This window comes from Malurus melanocephalus, unplaced genomic scaffold (genome assembly GCF_030028575.1).
Source record: "Malurus melanocephalus ecotype Western Australia unplaced genomic scaffold, MMel_1.1 scaffold_1221, whole genome shotgun sequence".
In the NCBI taxonomy this organism is placed as follows: domain Eukaryota; kingdom Metazoa; phylum Chordata; class Aves; order Passeriformes; family Maluridae; genus Malurus; species Malurus melanocephalus.
The window spans coordinates 28,257-41,256 of NW_026624453.1; the positions used below are offsets into that span (position 1 = coordinate 28,257).

Below are 13,000 nucleotides of genomic sequence, written 5' to 3' on the forward strand. Positions count from 1 at the left end.
CTCGTTTGGGATTATCCTGATTAAGGGGAAGCGGGGAGAATGGTGGTTAATGTTTCTTAGGGATGCATTTTTTTTTTTTGCAGTGCAGAAGTTGATTAACCAAAAAGAATCTCTAAATTAAAAGTATCTCGAATTAAGGTTTCCCAGAAGCATCGTACTCTTGTGGCATTAAAATACACYTAAATTCCAAAGATCGTTTAATGAATGAAAGAGAATCAATGATTTTACAGATTAAAATGTGCTAAGGGAGCTACATTTCAGCATTTGGCTCTGCCTCTATCATTGTGAGTTGTTGTGAATAACTGGTTTGTGTGTGGGACCTTTCCAGCCAGGTTTGGAGATGGATTATATGACTCCTATATGAGGATAGATGAGTGTAGATACCAAGAGTCTGCAAATGAAGAACGGAGCCCTTCAGGACTTCCTTCTCTTTCAAGACCTCATGTGAGTATTTTAAAATCATCAGTGTCTTCACATTGTGTTGTGTGGCAGTGAGAACCATCCAGGAGTCAGATGCATTCTCTATAGAGAATAAATTTTAAAAGTGCGATTTTGCAGCTTTATAGCAGTTTCTTAACATTATTGTTTTTCCTGAGCATAAAAACGATGTGCTGTGTTCACTGCAGAGCTTGCTGGCAGCCTCAGGAATCCCATCTTACTGCCCTGAGCTCGTGTTTTAATCAAAAAAAAGTTACTTTACAAAGGGCTGAAGCGTTCTGCCGTGTCACCTTGTACTCTGATAAGTAAATCCACACACGCTTTGCTCTGCCTCCTCCTGCACGTTTCCATTTTCGTTTCCCTCATGAAAATTCCGATGGATAAGTACGTAGGAGCAGCAGAAGGAGCAGTGTGAGTCTGTGTGGCTGCCAAAYGTCTCACAAAAGTATCTTTCTGCGCTGAAAACTTGGGCATTATCTGTCACTTCTTTTGCTACCAAAATAGCTCTTTATGAACTGAAGGTGTTACCAGGCTTTTTCATCAGGGCTGTGATCCCTCAGCAGATGTGGAGTTGGAGATTTTTTTTCCTTTAATTGGTTCAGTAGTGGTCATGTTCAGCTGTACTTTTGTAGAGTGATCCATCCTTTAGATGSGTTTTAAATGTGTTTTGGCTCTTGTTGAGTTTTGGCAGAAGGAAAGGAGGTTAAAAAAAAAAAAACCTCTCACTCTCTAAAAAGTGAAAATAGACATTTCATACTCATGCATAGAGTAAGATGCATTTAAAAATCATCACCTTGTGGGATTTTKTTGTAGCAGATATTCATAATTAGTTTGGTCTGTGCAAAGTCAGGGGCGTGAGCCTGGGGTGGTTTTTTTCCCTTTTTGGCAATGTTGAGGGGGAGCAGAAGGAATTTGGAGTTTTGTTGAGCAGTAGGGTTTGAAGAGTAATGGGTTGGGGCTTTTTTTTTGTTTGCTGGGATGTGGAAACCTTTCAACAGCAGTGTTTTAGTGTGACTTCATTTGTTCATAACTGCACACAAGTCAGTAGAGTGGARCTACCCAGTGAAATACAAATGTAGCTCCATGAATATTTTGTTTGACTGGTGTATCTTGTTTACATCTATGTTTTGTCCCTGAAGCCTGTTAACTTCTTAGGGCAAGATTAAGGATTTATAGCCTGTCTGGTTTGCATGATGATACATCAATAAAATCCCACCTCAATGGAATTGAGCAAGCAGGAGCTGAGGCACAACATGCAATGCTAAAAATGGTGATGTTCAATTTTAATGGGAAAATACCTGGATTTTCAGTTTCCTTCTTGCAAGATTTTTTATTATGATGTAATGTTACGTGAGAATGGAGGAGTCCTGGTGACTGCAGCTGCCCATTCCTTCATCTGAGCTGCAAGAGACCATGAAGTGTCTCAGCTTGGAGAATATATGGATGGAATTCAGTCTGTTTAATTCAGTGTTCAGAAAATCTCTGAAAACCAGTTGTGTAGGAATTGGATTAACTGTTTCCTTGTCAATGAAAATGAAGTTTTGTGAGTGAGAGTTTTCAACAGGGTGCCACYGGTGTTGTCAGCCTCATTTCTTGCCTGCAGCAATAAAACCAAAAGCCTGGGGAGCCTGTGATTTGTAAAATAAAGCTGTTGAAAGAAAGCTGGTGTTACCCAGGAGTCATCTGACTTTGAGTGCAGCTCTTCTGGGTTCAAGTGAAGATGGAGCTATATTTGTGTCTCACCATCATGTGGCAACTGATTTTGGGAGTCCTCTAAGAATGAAAATTGAGACCTTACTACCGTTGAGTCAGGTTTGAAATCCAAAGCCATAATTCCTTCATTAAGAAATCGTTCCAGGATAAATGGAATCATGAATTCCTTGGTTATTTAGGGATTCAAAGGTACAAAATGTTTGCTATGAGCAGCRGCAAGAGCAGAGCTGCTGTTGCTCTTGCATATGGAGTATTTAAACAAGTGTGACCCTAGTTCTGTGTTTATATGCTCTATTTATTTGTAAACTTGCTGTTTGGGACTGCTGGACTGAAGAGGCTTTGAGCCAGCTCTGAAAAAATGTCATTCTTATCACAGAGGTTCAGCCAGACTCCAAGAAAAAGGCGTTTATTCCRCATTACCAGGGCTGGGCTCTGTTGTTTTTATTTAAGACTCTGGCAAGGCGTGTCCCTTCCAGTKCACTGCATTTTGGGGTTGATAGGAGCAGTGCTACTTTGTAGGATCTACCCGTGTTGATAAGGACTGACTTCTGCAGGAAATGCCCATTTTTTGGGGCTTGTGAGCAAGAACTAACATTTCAGGGCAGCACCAATAAASAGGCTCTTTTATGAGCTGTGTGTAGTTGGTTTTGGAGAGAACATTCACTTCCCTTATTTGCTGACCATGTCGAGATGTTGGGCTGGATGTAACTAAAAAGGAATTTGGTTTTATTGCTGTGGGGCTGCAGGTTTATTTATATTTTTTGTTTGATTCCTGTGTAGTTATTTTGGTTTTCAGGGATTCGGTTTGGCATGTGTCTGAAATCTTTATTTTTAGATTAAAGGACAAAATGGAAAACAGATGTTTGTACTYCAGTCAGGGCTTCTTCAATTCTGCATGGGACGAGGCAACACCTCTGTGCTGCCTCTCAGCAAGGASTGCCAGCAAGCAGAAAAGGGAGGAACTGCTGTGCTAGTGGGGAACTGACCTCAGGGGAGTTCAGCRTTTACTAAATTGTAAAAATTGACAAGCTTGGAGAATTTCACAGTGTTTTTCTCACCTTGTATGGGTTTGTTTCGGATGTAAATATTTTAACACATGGTGGGAAGAGGGAGTATTTGCAGTCTGCTCTCAGCTCAGTTGGAGTGGGAGGTGTTCTTGATTATTYCAAGCTTCCAAGTCTGTGTTAAGATCGTTGTGCAGCTCTCTCTTCCCTCTGGTGACCAGTGACWGGATCCAAGAGAATKGCTGGAGCTGTGTCAGTGGGGTTTAGGTTGAACAGCAGGGAAAKGTTCTTGCCCCAGAGGGTGCTGGGCACTGCCCAGGTTCCCCAGGGAGTGGGCACAGCCCCAAGGCTGCCAGAGCTCCAGGACAGCACTCTCAGGGACAGGGTGGGATTTTGGGCTGTCCTGTGCACAGCCAGGAGTTGCACTCGATGGCTTTTGTGGGTCTTTTCCAGCTCAGGACGTTCTGTGATTCCACCATGATTTCAAAGGGAATTGTGGATATGAAGATGTTTTCCCCATTGAAATTCAAACCCCACAATTAATTATTTTTTGTTCTAAAGGCTGGTTTACCTTGCCTTGCCCTGTCATCCTTCTGCTCCTGGTGCAGCTGGGCCACACCAGCCATATGTCACCTGCTGGAGTTGCTTTGTCTTCCTTTGGCAGCTCCTCTGTGCAATATTCCTGCCAAGTCTCTGCACGTCCACGTTACATTCCCTGCTCCAGACAGGTGCAAGTTGCATCTGTCAATGGTTGTGCTGCTTCACCCACGTTTGAAGCTAAACATAGCTGTTCCCTGGCTCTTTGCAGACTAGAGATAGGTATTTCGTGGTTGTTGGAGTCTTGGGCKGTCTAGGGTTTCCCTTTCTGGATTTAAAAGCACAAGGGCTGTTTCAGTGARTTGCTTTCTCTTTGTGTAACTTTAATCCAGTACTTTATATTTATTCCCAATAAATGCCCAACTCATTGATGTTACTGATTTCGTGTTGGTGTTGGTTTTATTCTCAGACTATGCTTTAAAAGATAAACTCAAGTCCTTCTTTGTTCCTTTAGGTTTCTATCAACAAACTCATGATGAAGGATCACCCTCTGACTGGAAATCAGGTCAAAGTGGAGCAGTTATTTGAGGACTCTGGCAACAGAAGGAGCAGTGCTCTTCAGTCTGCAGGACTTACTTCAGAAAGACCTCTCCCTTCCTTGACAAAAGATAAAACCCTAGAGGGCCTGAATTCTAGGGGCAATGGAAGCTCCTTCAAAGCRCCTAAAGTGGTTTCCCAAGCTCCAGAGCAAGCTGTCAAACAGTTCAAACATCAGTTATCAGCTTAYGAGCAGCAGGAGATCTTCAGTTTCTCCGAGATTTACTTTGTGGGTCCGACTGCAAAAAAGAGGCAGGGGGTCATCGGGGGCCCCAACAACAGTGGCTACGATGATGACCAAGGCAGCTACATCCACGTGCCCCACGACCACCTTGCCTACAGGTATGAAGTGCTCAAAATCATTGGMAAGGGCAGTTTTGGGCAAGTTGCCAAAGTCTACGACCACAAACTCCAGCAACACCTGGCCTTAAAGATGGTTCGCAATGAGAAGAGGTTCCACCGCCAAGCTGCCGAGGAGATCAGGATACTGGAGCACCTGAAGAAGCAGGATAAAACAGGCAGTATGAATGTTATCCACATGCTGGAAAGCTTCACCTTTCGGAACCACATCTGCATGACCTTTGAACTCTTGAGTATGAACCTGTATGAGCTGATTAAAAGGAATAAGTTTCAGGGCTTCAGCCTCCAGCTGGTTCGGAAGTTTGCTCACTCCATCTTGCAGTGTTTGGATGCCCTTTATAAAAACAAAATCATCCACTGTGACTTGAAGCCGGAAAATATCCTCCTAAAACAGCAAGGGAGGAGTGGAATCAAGGTGATAGATTTTGGGTCCAGCTGTTTTGAGCACCAAAGAGTCTACACTTACATCCAGTCCCGGTTTTATCGGGCGCCAGAGGTGATCCTGGGRAGCCGCTATGGGATGCCCATAGACATGTGGAGTTTTGGCTGTATTCTGGTGGAGCTTTTAACTGGCTACCCTCTCTTTCCCGGAGAGGACGAGGGAGACCAACTGGCCTGCATGATGGAACTTCTTGGTATGCCACCTCAGAAGCTTTTGGATCAATCCAAACGAGCCAAGAACTTCATCAACTCCAAGGGTCACCCCCGTTACTGCACGGTGACGACGCAGCCGGACGGGAAGGTGACCCTGAGCGGGAGCCGCTCGCGCCGGGGCAAAGTGCGGGGTGCCCCAGGGAACAAGGACTGGGTGACGGCTCTGAAGGGCTGTGATGACCCCTTGTTCATAGGTTTCCTGAAGGAATGCCTCAGTTGGGATCCTGCWGCACGCATGATTCCCAGCCAGGCCCTGCGGCACCCCTGGATTTGTAAACGGGTGCCCAGAGCAGCCAGCATGGAGAAAAGCTCCGGCAGACGGATTTCCAGCTATTCCGGTTCCTTCCAAGGGATTGGAAGCAAGTTGCCTCCYGTGGCTGGAGTCTCCAGCAAGCTGAGGGCCAGTCTGGCTGCTGASCCCAATGGCAGCATCCCTCTGTGTACTGTGCTCCCCAAACTGGTCAGCTAGTGGGGAGCGCTGGGTTCCCAGGATCCACCCCTCGTGGGTGTCCATGCCATGGGGTGAAATCAAATGCAGAGGGTTTTAATGGATTTACTTTTTTTTTTAGAGGCACAGTCTTGAATATTGGAAGAGCAGTCCAAAATGTACACATCAAGGGCTAACTTTTATCCAGTTGCTTCACTCACACCTGGTGCTTTTTCCATCGCTGAGGGTTCAGCTCAGCTGRGGGGTACAGGGACAGTTTGGCAGATGTGCTGTTTCAAAATGCTGGTTTAGAAATCAAACCATTTCTTATCATGGTTTAACAGGTTTTTTTTTTTCTTAAGACAGGAAGGAAACTTGATTTAAACTCCATGTTTTTAGTTATCTCCAGCTGAACTCCTTTTGTTCCAGGAAAAGTTTTTAAATCTCTTTTAAAAGCACAAATGCATTAATGTAATGCATTAGGAACTTTACCTGCAAATTGCTTAAGTTTGAAGAATTTTATTTCTCTGCATTGCTTTTCCCTTATCTATCCTGGGATTTAAAAAAATGTCATGGGATGTAGACACCAAAGGAATTGGTTATTGGAAAAGAAAATACTCAGATGATAAAATTTCAAAGGAGGGTAGAAATGCCATGAAACACAGGATATAGCTAAATGAAACTACTAATTTCTGTAACACTTGCTATTTTCCCCTAAAATCTATGGAAAACTTGTAAGGGGATTTGGGATCAGGCCTGGTCCATCACGAGAATTTGGGATCAGGCCTGGTCCATCACAAGTGTGAGCCAGTTTGTTCAGGTAATGATTGAATTATTCTGTTTCTTTGGAGCTCAGATTTCCATCATCAGTTCAGCCAGGTGCATGTGTCTTTGTTTTTCCTGTGTTTCTAAAACAAAAAAATGTTGAACTTCCAAGAGCTGGTTTATATCCATGTTTGAGATTCTGGTAATTGCAAAAAAAAAATTATCTCTTTGTGTAGAGTGAATTCCATTGAATTACATGAAGCTCTTTTAATAAAAATGCAAACATGCCACCCCTGTCAGAAAAGTAAAACTTTTTCAGGCCCARGGCTGTGCTGGAAAATGAGGGAGGGGGGAACACACAGATAAATCTCAGTCTGGGGCAACATTACCAGGGAAGACTCATAAGGTACAGAAGYAGCAGATCCAAATGAAAATATTGAATGGGAAGCGTGGCTTTATTTCGAATTGCCTTCCTTCAGGCCTTTGGGTGCCTGCATTTCCTCATTCTTGAGCTACATGAGCTTGAATTTGCTCTTCCTTTATCTTCCCAGAACACTGCAGGGTGGTGTGACCTGTCACAGCCACAGCACAGCTTGTTGGGGTTGTTCCTTCTTGCAGCCTCGTGGCTCCAGAACCATCTGATCCCTTGCCAAGTGCCTGAACACGACTYTAAATGCAATTTAGAGCTTTTATGAAGAGAAGGTTTTACATTTAATGGCTTTCTCTGCAGCAGGTTTTGAATGSTAAAGGAGGGAGGCTCTCAGTGTGCAAACAGAGGAGGTACCAGGGTGATTTTTAAGATAAGGTGAGCAAATGTTCAGTAGTGGTACATCCCCTACGGGGATGGGGCTGCATTTTGGCCTCTCTGGGTAATTGCAGCACTGCTGAAATGCTGGGTGGAGCCTGCAGAAAACCTCAAAAAGACACAGCCAAAATACTCCAAAGGACTTTAAACTGAGGTTCCCAGGAGCTGAAATTGTGTGGAGCTTTTCTGAGTTGTTTTGTTTTACAAGTGTCAATTCAATGAGCTCGGTAATGATATTAAAATAACAGTCTGGCCTTTCTCCGTGCTGCCAGCAGTGGATGGGCTGCTCATGGGTCACTTAAAACAACACACAGTCAGTATTTTTTATTTGGCTTGGCTGAGTGAAGTTTTATTTGAATGAAGAACCACGGAGGTGGATTCTGGGGGGAAGTGGCAGAAGATACCATCGAATTTAGTAGAATCTCATAGATTTGGCACCTTTTCAGAAACCAGAAATCTTTTTGTTCCTTGTCTGCTCTCTGCATTTCCTTTTAACAAAACATGCCTGGGGAGTGAGGAGAAAGGAACCTTTCRAGTGGGAAAGTTGCATGGAAAAGTATTTTCTATAGAGAATATAAGGTGATGGTGGGGATGAAGCCTGGCAGAAGGAGCAGAGTTGGTGAGCTGGGAGATGTAAAAACAGGGCCCAGGGTCTAAATAATTTTGTCTATAAGGTGCTAAGGTAGGAGAATAAAAATTAATAATAATAATAATAATAATAATAATAATAATAATAATAATAATAATAATGATAATAAAGAGTCTGACATCTGGGAAGAAGTCACTGTGAGGGAACTCCTGCTGTGGCAGCCTCTGGTGCACACACAGAAATCTTGCTGGAGGCTGGGGCTGTGAAGCTGCAGATAAAGTAATTAACTGGCAAAACCATGGCTTTTCATCTAGAAAATGTGTTCAGCGTGCMCTGACTGCACAAAGTGCCTGTGTTTGTTTTAGGCTGGGTTTTACTTACTCGGGACCACTATATTTGAAAATCAAATGTGTATTTAAGTGAATTGCTAATTTGGGTGAGCAGGAAAAGCAGCCTCAGCAGATATTTCCTGAGTTGAAAACCTCTTCCTAACCCAGGAGACGTGGCTGAGGATACTGGGGTCTTGTTTCCAGTCACTAATCCCAATTTCTTCATTGATAATTTGCTTTTGGGAATTGGAGCAGGAGTTTTSCAGCCCCAGGTGGGGGTTGCACCCTGGGCTGTGTCGCTGTCATTTATCAGGGGYGGTGACAGTCCCGGTGTCTGTGCTCCCCAGATATGGCAAAACCTCCAAGTCACACTTGTTTTTGGGAAAGCCAAACATTGGGGAGGTCTGAAATCACCAGAACCCATCCCTGTCGTTCATTCTGCTGCTGCTGAGAATGCTGAAAGCAGCCTAAAATTAAAAATGTCTGAATAGGTTCAGAGCAGCTTTTATTTTTGTGGTAACTTTGCTTTGTTGATCTGCCAGCACTAGAACCTGAGTCATGTTCTGCTCAGAAGTTCCCACAAAACACATGCAAATCACTGGTGTTTACAGCATATCAAGCATTGCATTTCTAAGAGTCACCCAAACTTGTTTTAAAACGTTCCTCATGTTTTCCTGCCCTGTGAGAGAGAGGTGTAAATAACAACTGCTCGTTGTCTGCAGTTCCACCTGTTTGGCTCAGCGAGATTTTTATATAAATCATTGTAAGGGCATGAGCAGCACACCTGAAATACCCAACCCCAAATCTAGAGATCTTCTGGGTACAACAGACACTTCTCACTGGTGGTTTTTATCCTCCCAGMCAGCTGGAATGGGAATCCTGGTTGACCAGTGACCTAAGAATTCGCAGCAGATAATTAGATTTAATATGACTTTTGTGGAAGAGTGTGTTGCTTACGATCTTTTTTACCTGTTAGGATTTTCACACAGTTGAAAACTTTTTATGCAGCTGCAGAACTCCTTTGCAATGCTCATCTTCAAAACTACCTCTCAAAACACGGGGTCCTTTTTTCAAGAGCTGCTCACTGCAGGCTGCAGCTCTCCTGGTTTTTTTGTTTTTTTTTCTTGTTTAATTCTGATGGCTGTTCTGGCTGTGAAACGTATATATGATGATCTCAGCAATGTCTTGCTAATCCCAGGCACACAAGCAAAAGGCTGATGCTGCACCCAGAGATCTCTGCTGAAATGATACAAATCCCCTTGCCTGCCAAAGTTGAATTCCGTTGTGGAAGTGGAGAGCCAAAATAATATGGAAAGATCTGCGGAACTTGTGCGCGGCACCAGCTGAGATTGAAAACAAACCGTGCTCAAAGAYTTTAATGAAAAATCCTGTGGTTTCTGCTCGGGGCTGTGGGTGCCTGGCAGGTTTGGGGACAGTGGGATTTTATATTGGTGCTTCTCAGAATCCTGGAATCACTGAGGCTGCAAAAGCCCTCCAGGATCATCGATCCCAAACTGTGCCCGATCCCAGCTCATCACCCAAACCTATATCCTGGACGCCTCCAGGGATGGGGACCCCAAATCTCCCTGGCAGCCCCTTCCCAGGCCGGGCCACCCTTTCCATGAGGAAATTCCCGCTGATGTCCACCCTGAGCCTCCCCTGGCCCAGCCTGAGGCCGTTCCCTCTCCTCCTGTCCYTGTTCCTGGGATCAGATCCCAAATCCCCCCCGGCTGCCCCCTCCTGTCAGGGAGTTGTGCAGAGCCACAAGGTCACAGGCATCACTCGATTTTTATTTTTTTTTTTTTATTATTTTAACAAAGGTTTGTAGAAATAAATAAATACACCTCCAACATCCCATCMGAGAGCCCTCGTGTTCTGAAACACCAAGGAAGCGTTCCAGCTCTGTAATTCCCCCTGTGCCGGGTGAAATCCCTGGCTCCTCATGGAGAGCTGATTGTTTTCCTGGATTTTTTATTCCAAATGAGTTCCTAGAGGGGCTGGCAGGGTCTGTGCTGCCCCAGAGCCCCCACGCACAACACTCAGGGTTTTACCATCCTCCATCTGCCTCGCTGCAGCTGAGTTCCTCTTCAGGGGTTCTTAAATGCTCAAACTAAATATCAGCGTCCACAGAAACTGCAGGTTTGCCTTTTTATTATGAATATTGTGATGAGGTGTAAAAGGGTGGGGGAATGTGGATATAAACTCGCTGTGGAGGAACATTCTGGAAAGCAGTCAGTCTCAAAGYGTATCTCAATGTAATGAGCAGATTTCTTAAAGCTGTACTTTGGGTCATTTTTAAAAGAAAATAAACACATCGTTTTCTTTAGCAATCCAGTGTGCAAATTCCTACAAGTCTTTGATAAAAAAAAAAAAAAAAAAAAAGAAGAAGAAGAAAAAAAAGGTAATAATTACTTCCAGATGGTGGAACTCACCTTGTGCTGGCAGACAGCACCTCCTGTGGCATCTGCCTGGAGAGGGGAGAAAATTGTCACTGTGTGAGTGGGAGGTTTTTGTGTCTGTGCTGAACGTGAGAATCTCTGGTCTGACAAATGTTCCTCTCGTTAACAGCGCTGTAATTAGAACACACCARAGTTTTGCCATGACATTCTTCAGTTGTCACTTTCTTATTCAGCYCACTAGAGAGCTTTTTAAAGCCCAGAATCCTGCTTATCCCCAGGCTGGAAGGAGAAATCCAGTAATAGCCACTTAGGGAAGATTTGCTTTTATTAGAAACCTATAAATGGGGAACTTACTGTACACAAGTGGATATTGGGATGGTTGGAAGATGAAATCACGCTGCAAGAAAAGGGTTCCAGCTACGACCTGTGTGATTCAACCACATGTGTTACACACACTGAGTGTGCAGACAGCACTGAATGAATTTTTTTCCTTCTTTTAATATGGCTGAACAGCAAATATGTGATTTTTTTTTTAAAGTTTGCAAACTGAAAATAGTAAAAAAAATTAGGTGGACATTGAGATGTCTTTATATATATATGTACACACATATATATATGGGACTCTGAGAAGGGCTGAGTGGCATTTTCTCAAGCACAGCACCTCAGATTAGAAAAATGAGCTTATCTGCTCTGCTTGTGATGCTTGTTGGTGTAACCTGATAAGGGATTGTCTCACCAATTCTGCTGTCTGAGCTGCACCGAGGGGAAACTGTGCTTGGTGCCAGCTGAGGAGCTGCGAAATTCAACACCAAAGCTGTGCCAGCCTTCCTGCCTGGCAAAATCGTGCTGAGGGGTGTTGGGAAAAGCTGCAGCTGCTTAAAAATAGGGGCAGAAACCTGGAATCTGTCACTCTTGTGGTGTATTCCAATTCTTATTAATTGTTGCAGTGACAGGATAAGAGGGAAAGGCTTCAAACTGGAAAAGGGTAGGGTTAGATTGGATATTAGAGGAAAATTCTTCACTGAGGGTGGGGTTGCTCATCCCTGGAAATGTCCAGGGTYGGGTTGGACGGGGCTKGGAACAGCCTGGGACAGTGGAAGGTGCCCCTGGCAGGGGTTGTGTGAACCAAAGAGGAGAATTTTGCCCCTRATTAGGTTTTCTTTAAGCATCAATGAACAAACTCAGCGTGCTGCTGTTGGGATGATTCATCTGCTGGGTTTTACAAGCTCAGTTCTCGTGGCAYAGCCGAGGAGTGAATGGAAGGCAGCTTTGGGTTTGTTTCCTTTCCTCTTGTCCAGTCAGCCTAACGGGCTTTGCAAACGCTTTTTGGGACAACCACAGATTCTCAGAAACGCCTTTCCCTCCAAGATTTCTCCCCTCACTTGGATTTTAAGCGCAAAACCCAGGAACAAAGCACGAATTGCCGACCGGACTCGTTCCTGCGGTCCCACCCCTCTCTCCTTGGTGTTTATAGGGTAATGATAAATGGGATCTCCGGGTGCCGATGCAGCCAGCTGTGCCCGGAGACATCTGGGGAAAGCTGAACTTATAAGGAGCCGGAGGAGAGTTTGGGATTCGGCTCCGGGGAGTGGCGGGGAGATGGCATTGTTGGCACCGGCAGCTTTTCCCCCCCTACTCCGCYTCTCCCCGACAGGCGGATTTAAATAATTGCTCCTTAAGTGCGCCCCGGCTTGTTTCCTTTGTCTGAAATAGCGGCCCGAATTARCGCTGCCCATTCTTGAGCGCTGAGAGGAGCTTTCCAAAGCCCYTGGCAGAGCGGCGGAGCCATGTAAGGGTTTGCATTCCTGGAATTGCTCTGGAATTCGGCTTTACGAGCCCGCCGGTATCGCCGGGGATTGTTTTCCTGGGCTAGTGGGCTGGAGGTGGGAAGGCAGAGGCCGTGATTACAATGATGAAGTGTAATTAAGCATTGCTAAGAAGGGATTGAAGGCAATAAAGCGCACGGCTGATTAGCCCACGGAATGGACKGGTGGAGGGAGCGGTGACACAAAMCGGGCTGGATTTCATAGGAATTCCTTCCATTTTAATGGTGTTGTGAGAACACCTCAGCTGCGGTGCCGTGGGTGAGGGGGATGTGAGCAAGGGGCTCTCCAGATGAGAAATAACTCAGCCCTGGGTGGTTTTTTGGCTGTGAAGCAGCTGCTGAGGGCGTGGAAATGCAAGAAATCCTAACCAAGGAGCTGCTGGGAGAGTGGRGGTTGGCTGCTGTGGCCTTCGTGGTGGGCACCCCGTGAGGATGATCCTTTAGGGCAGGGAAAAGAATTGGATAAAGGATTTTCACCCTGGCACACTCAGCAGGAGCCTCAGAGCTCGTTCTGATATCGGTAAAAAAGGACAAGAGGCCAAAAGAAGGATTTTACTC

The 13,000-nt window shown here is 44.9% G+C and overlaps 1 protein-coding gene across 1 annotated transcript; it reads left to right on the forward strand.

Moving 5' to 3' along the window:
* The first annotated feature begins 300 nt into the window (after positions 1-300).
* DYRK3 (dual specificity tyrosine phosphorylation regulated kinase 3) lies at positions 301-10,536 on the forward strand. The gene is made up of 2 exons (XM_057387476.1): positions 301-444; positions 4,207-10,536. The coding sequence occupies exons 1-2, from the start codon at positions 361-363 to the stop codon at positions 5,770-5,772; spliced, it is 1,650 nt and encodes a 549-aa protein (XP_057243459.1). The 5' UTR covers positions 301-360; the 3' UTR covers positions 5,773-10,536.
* The last annotated feature ends 2,464 nt before the right edge of the window (positions 10,537-13,000 follow it).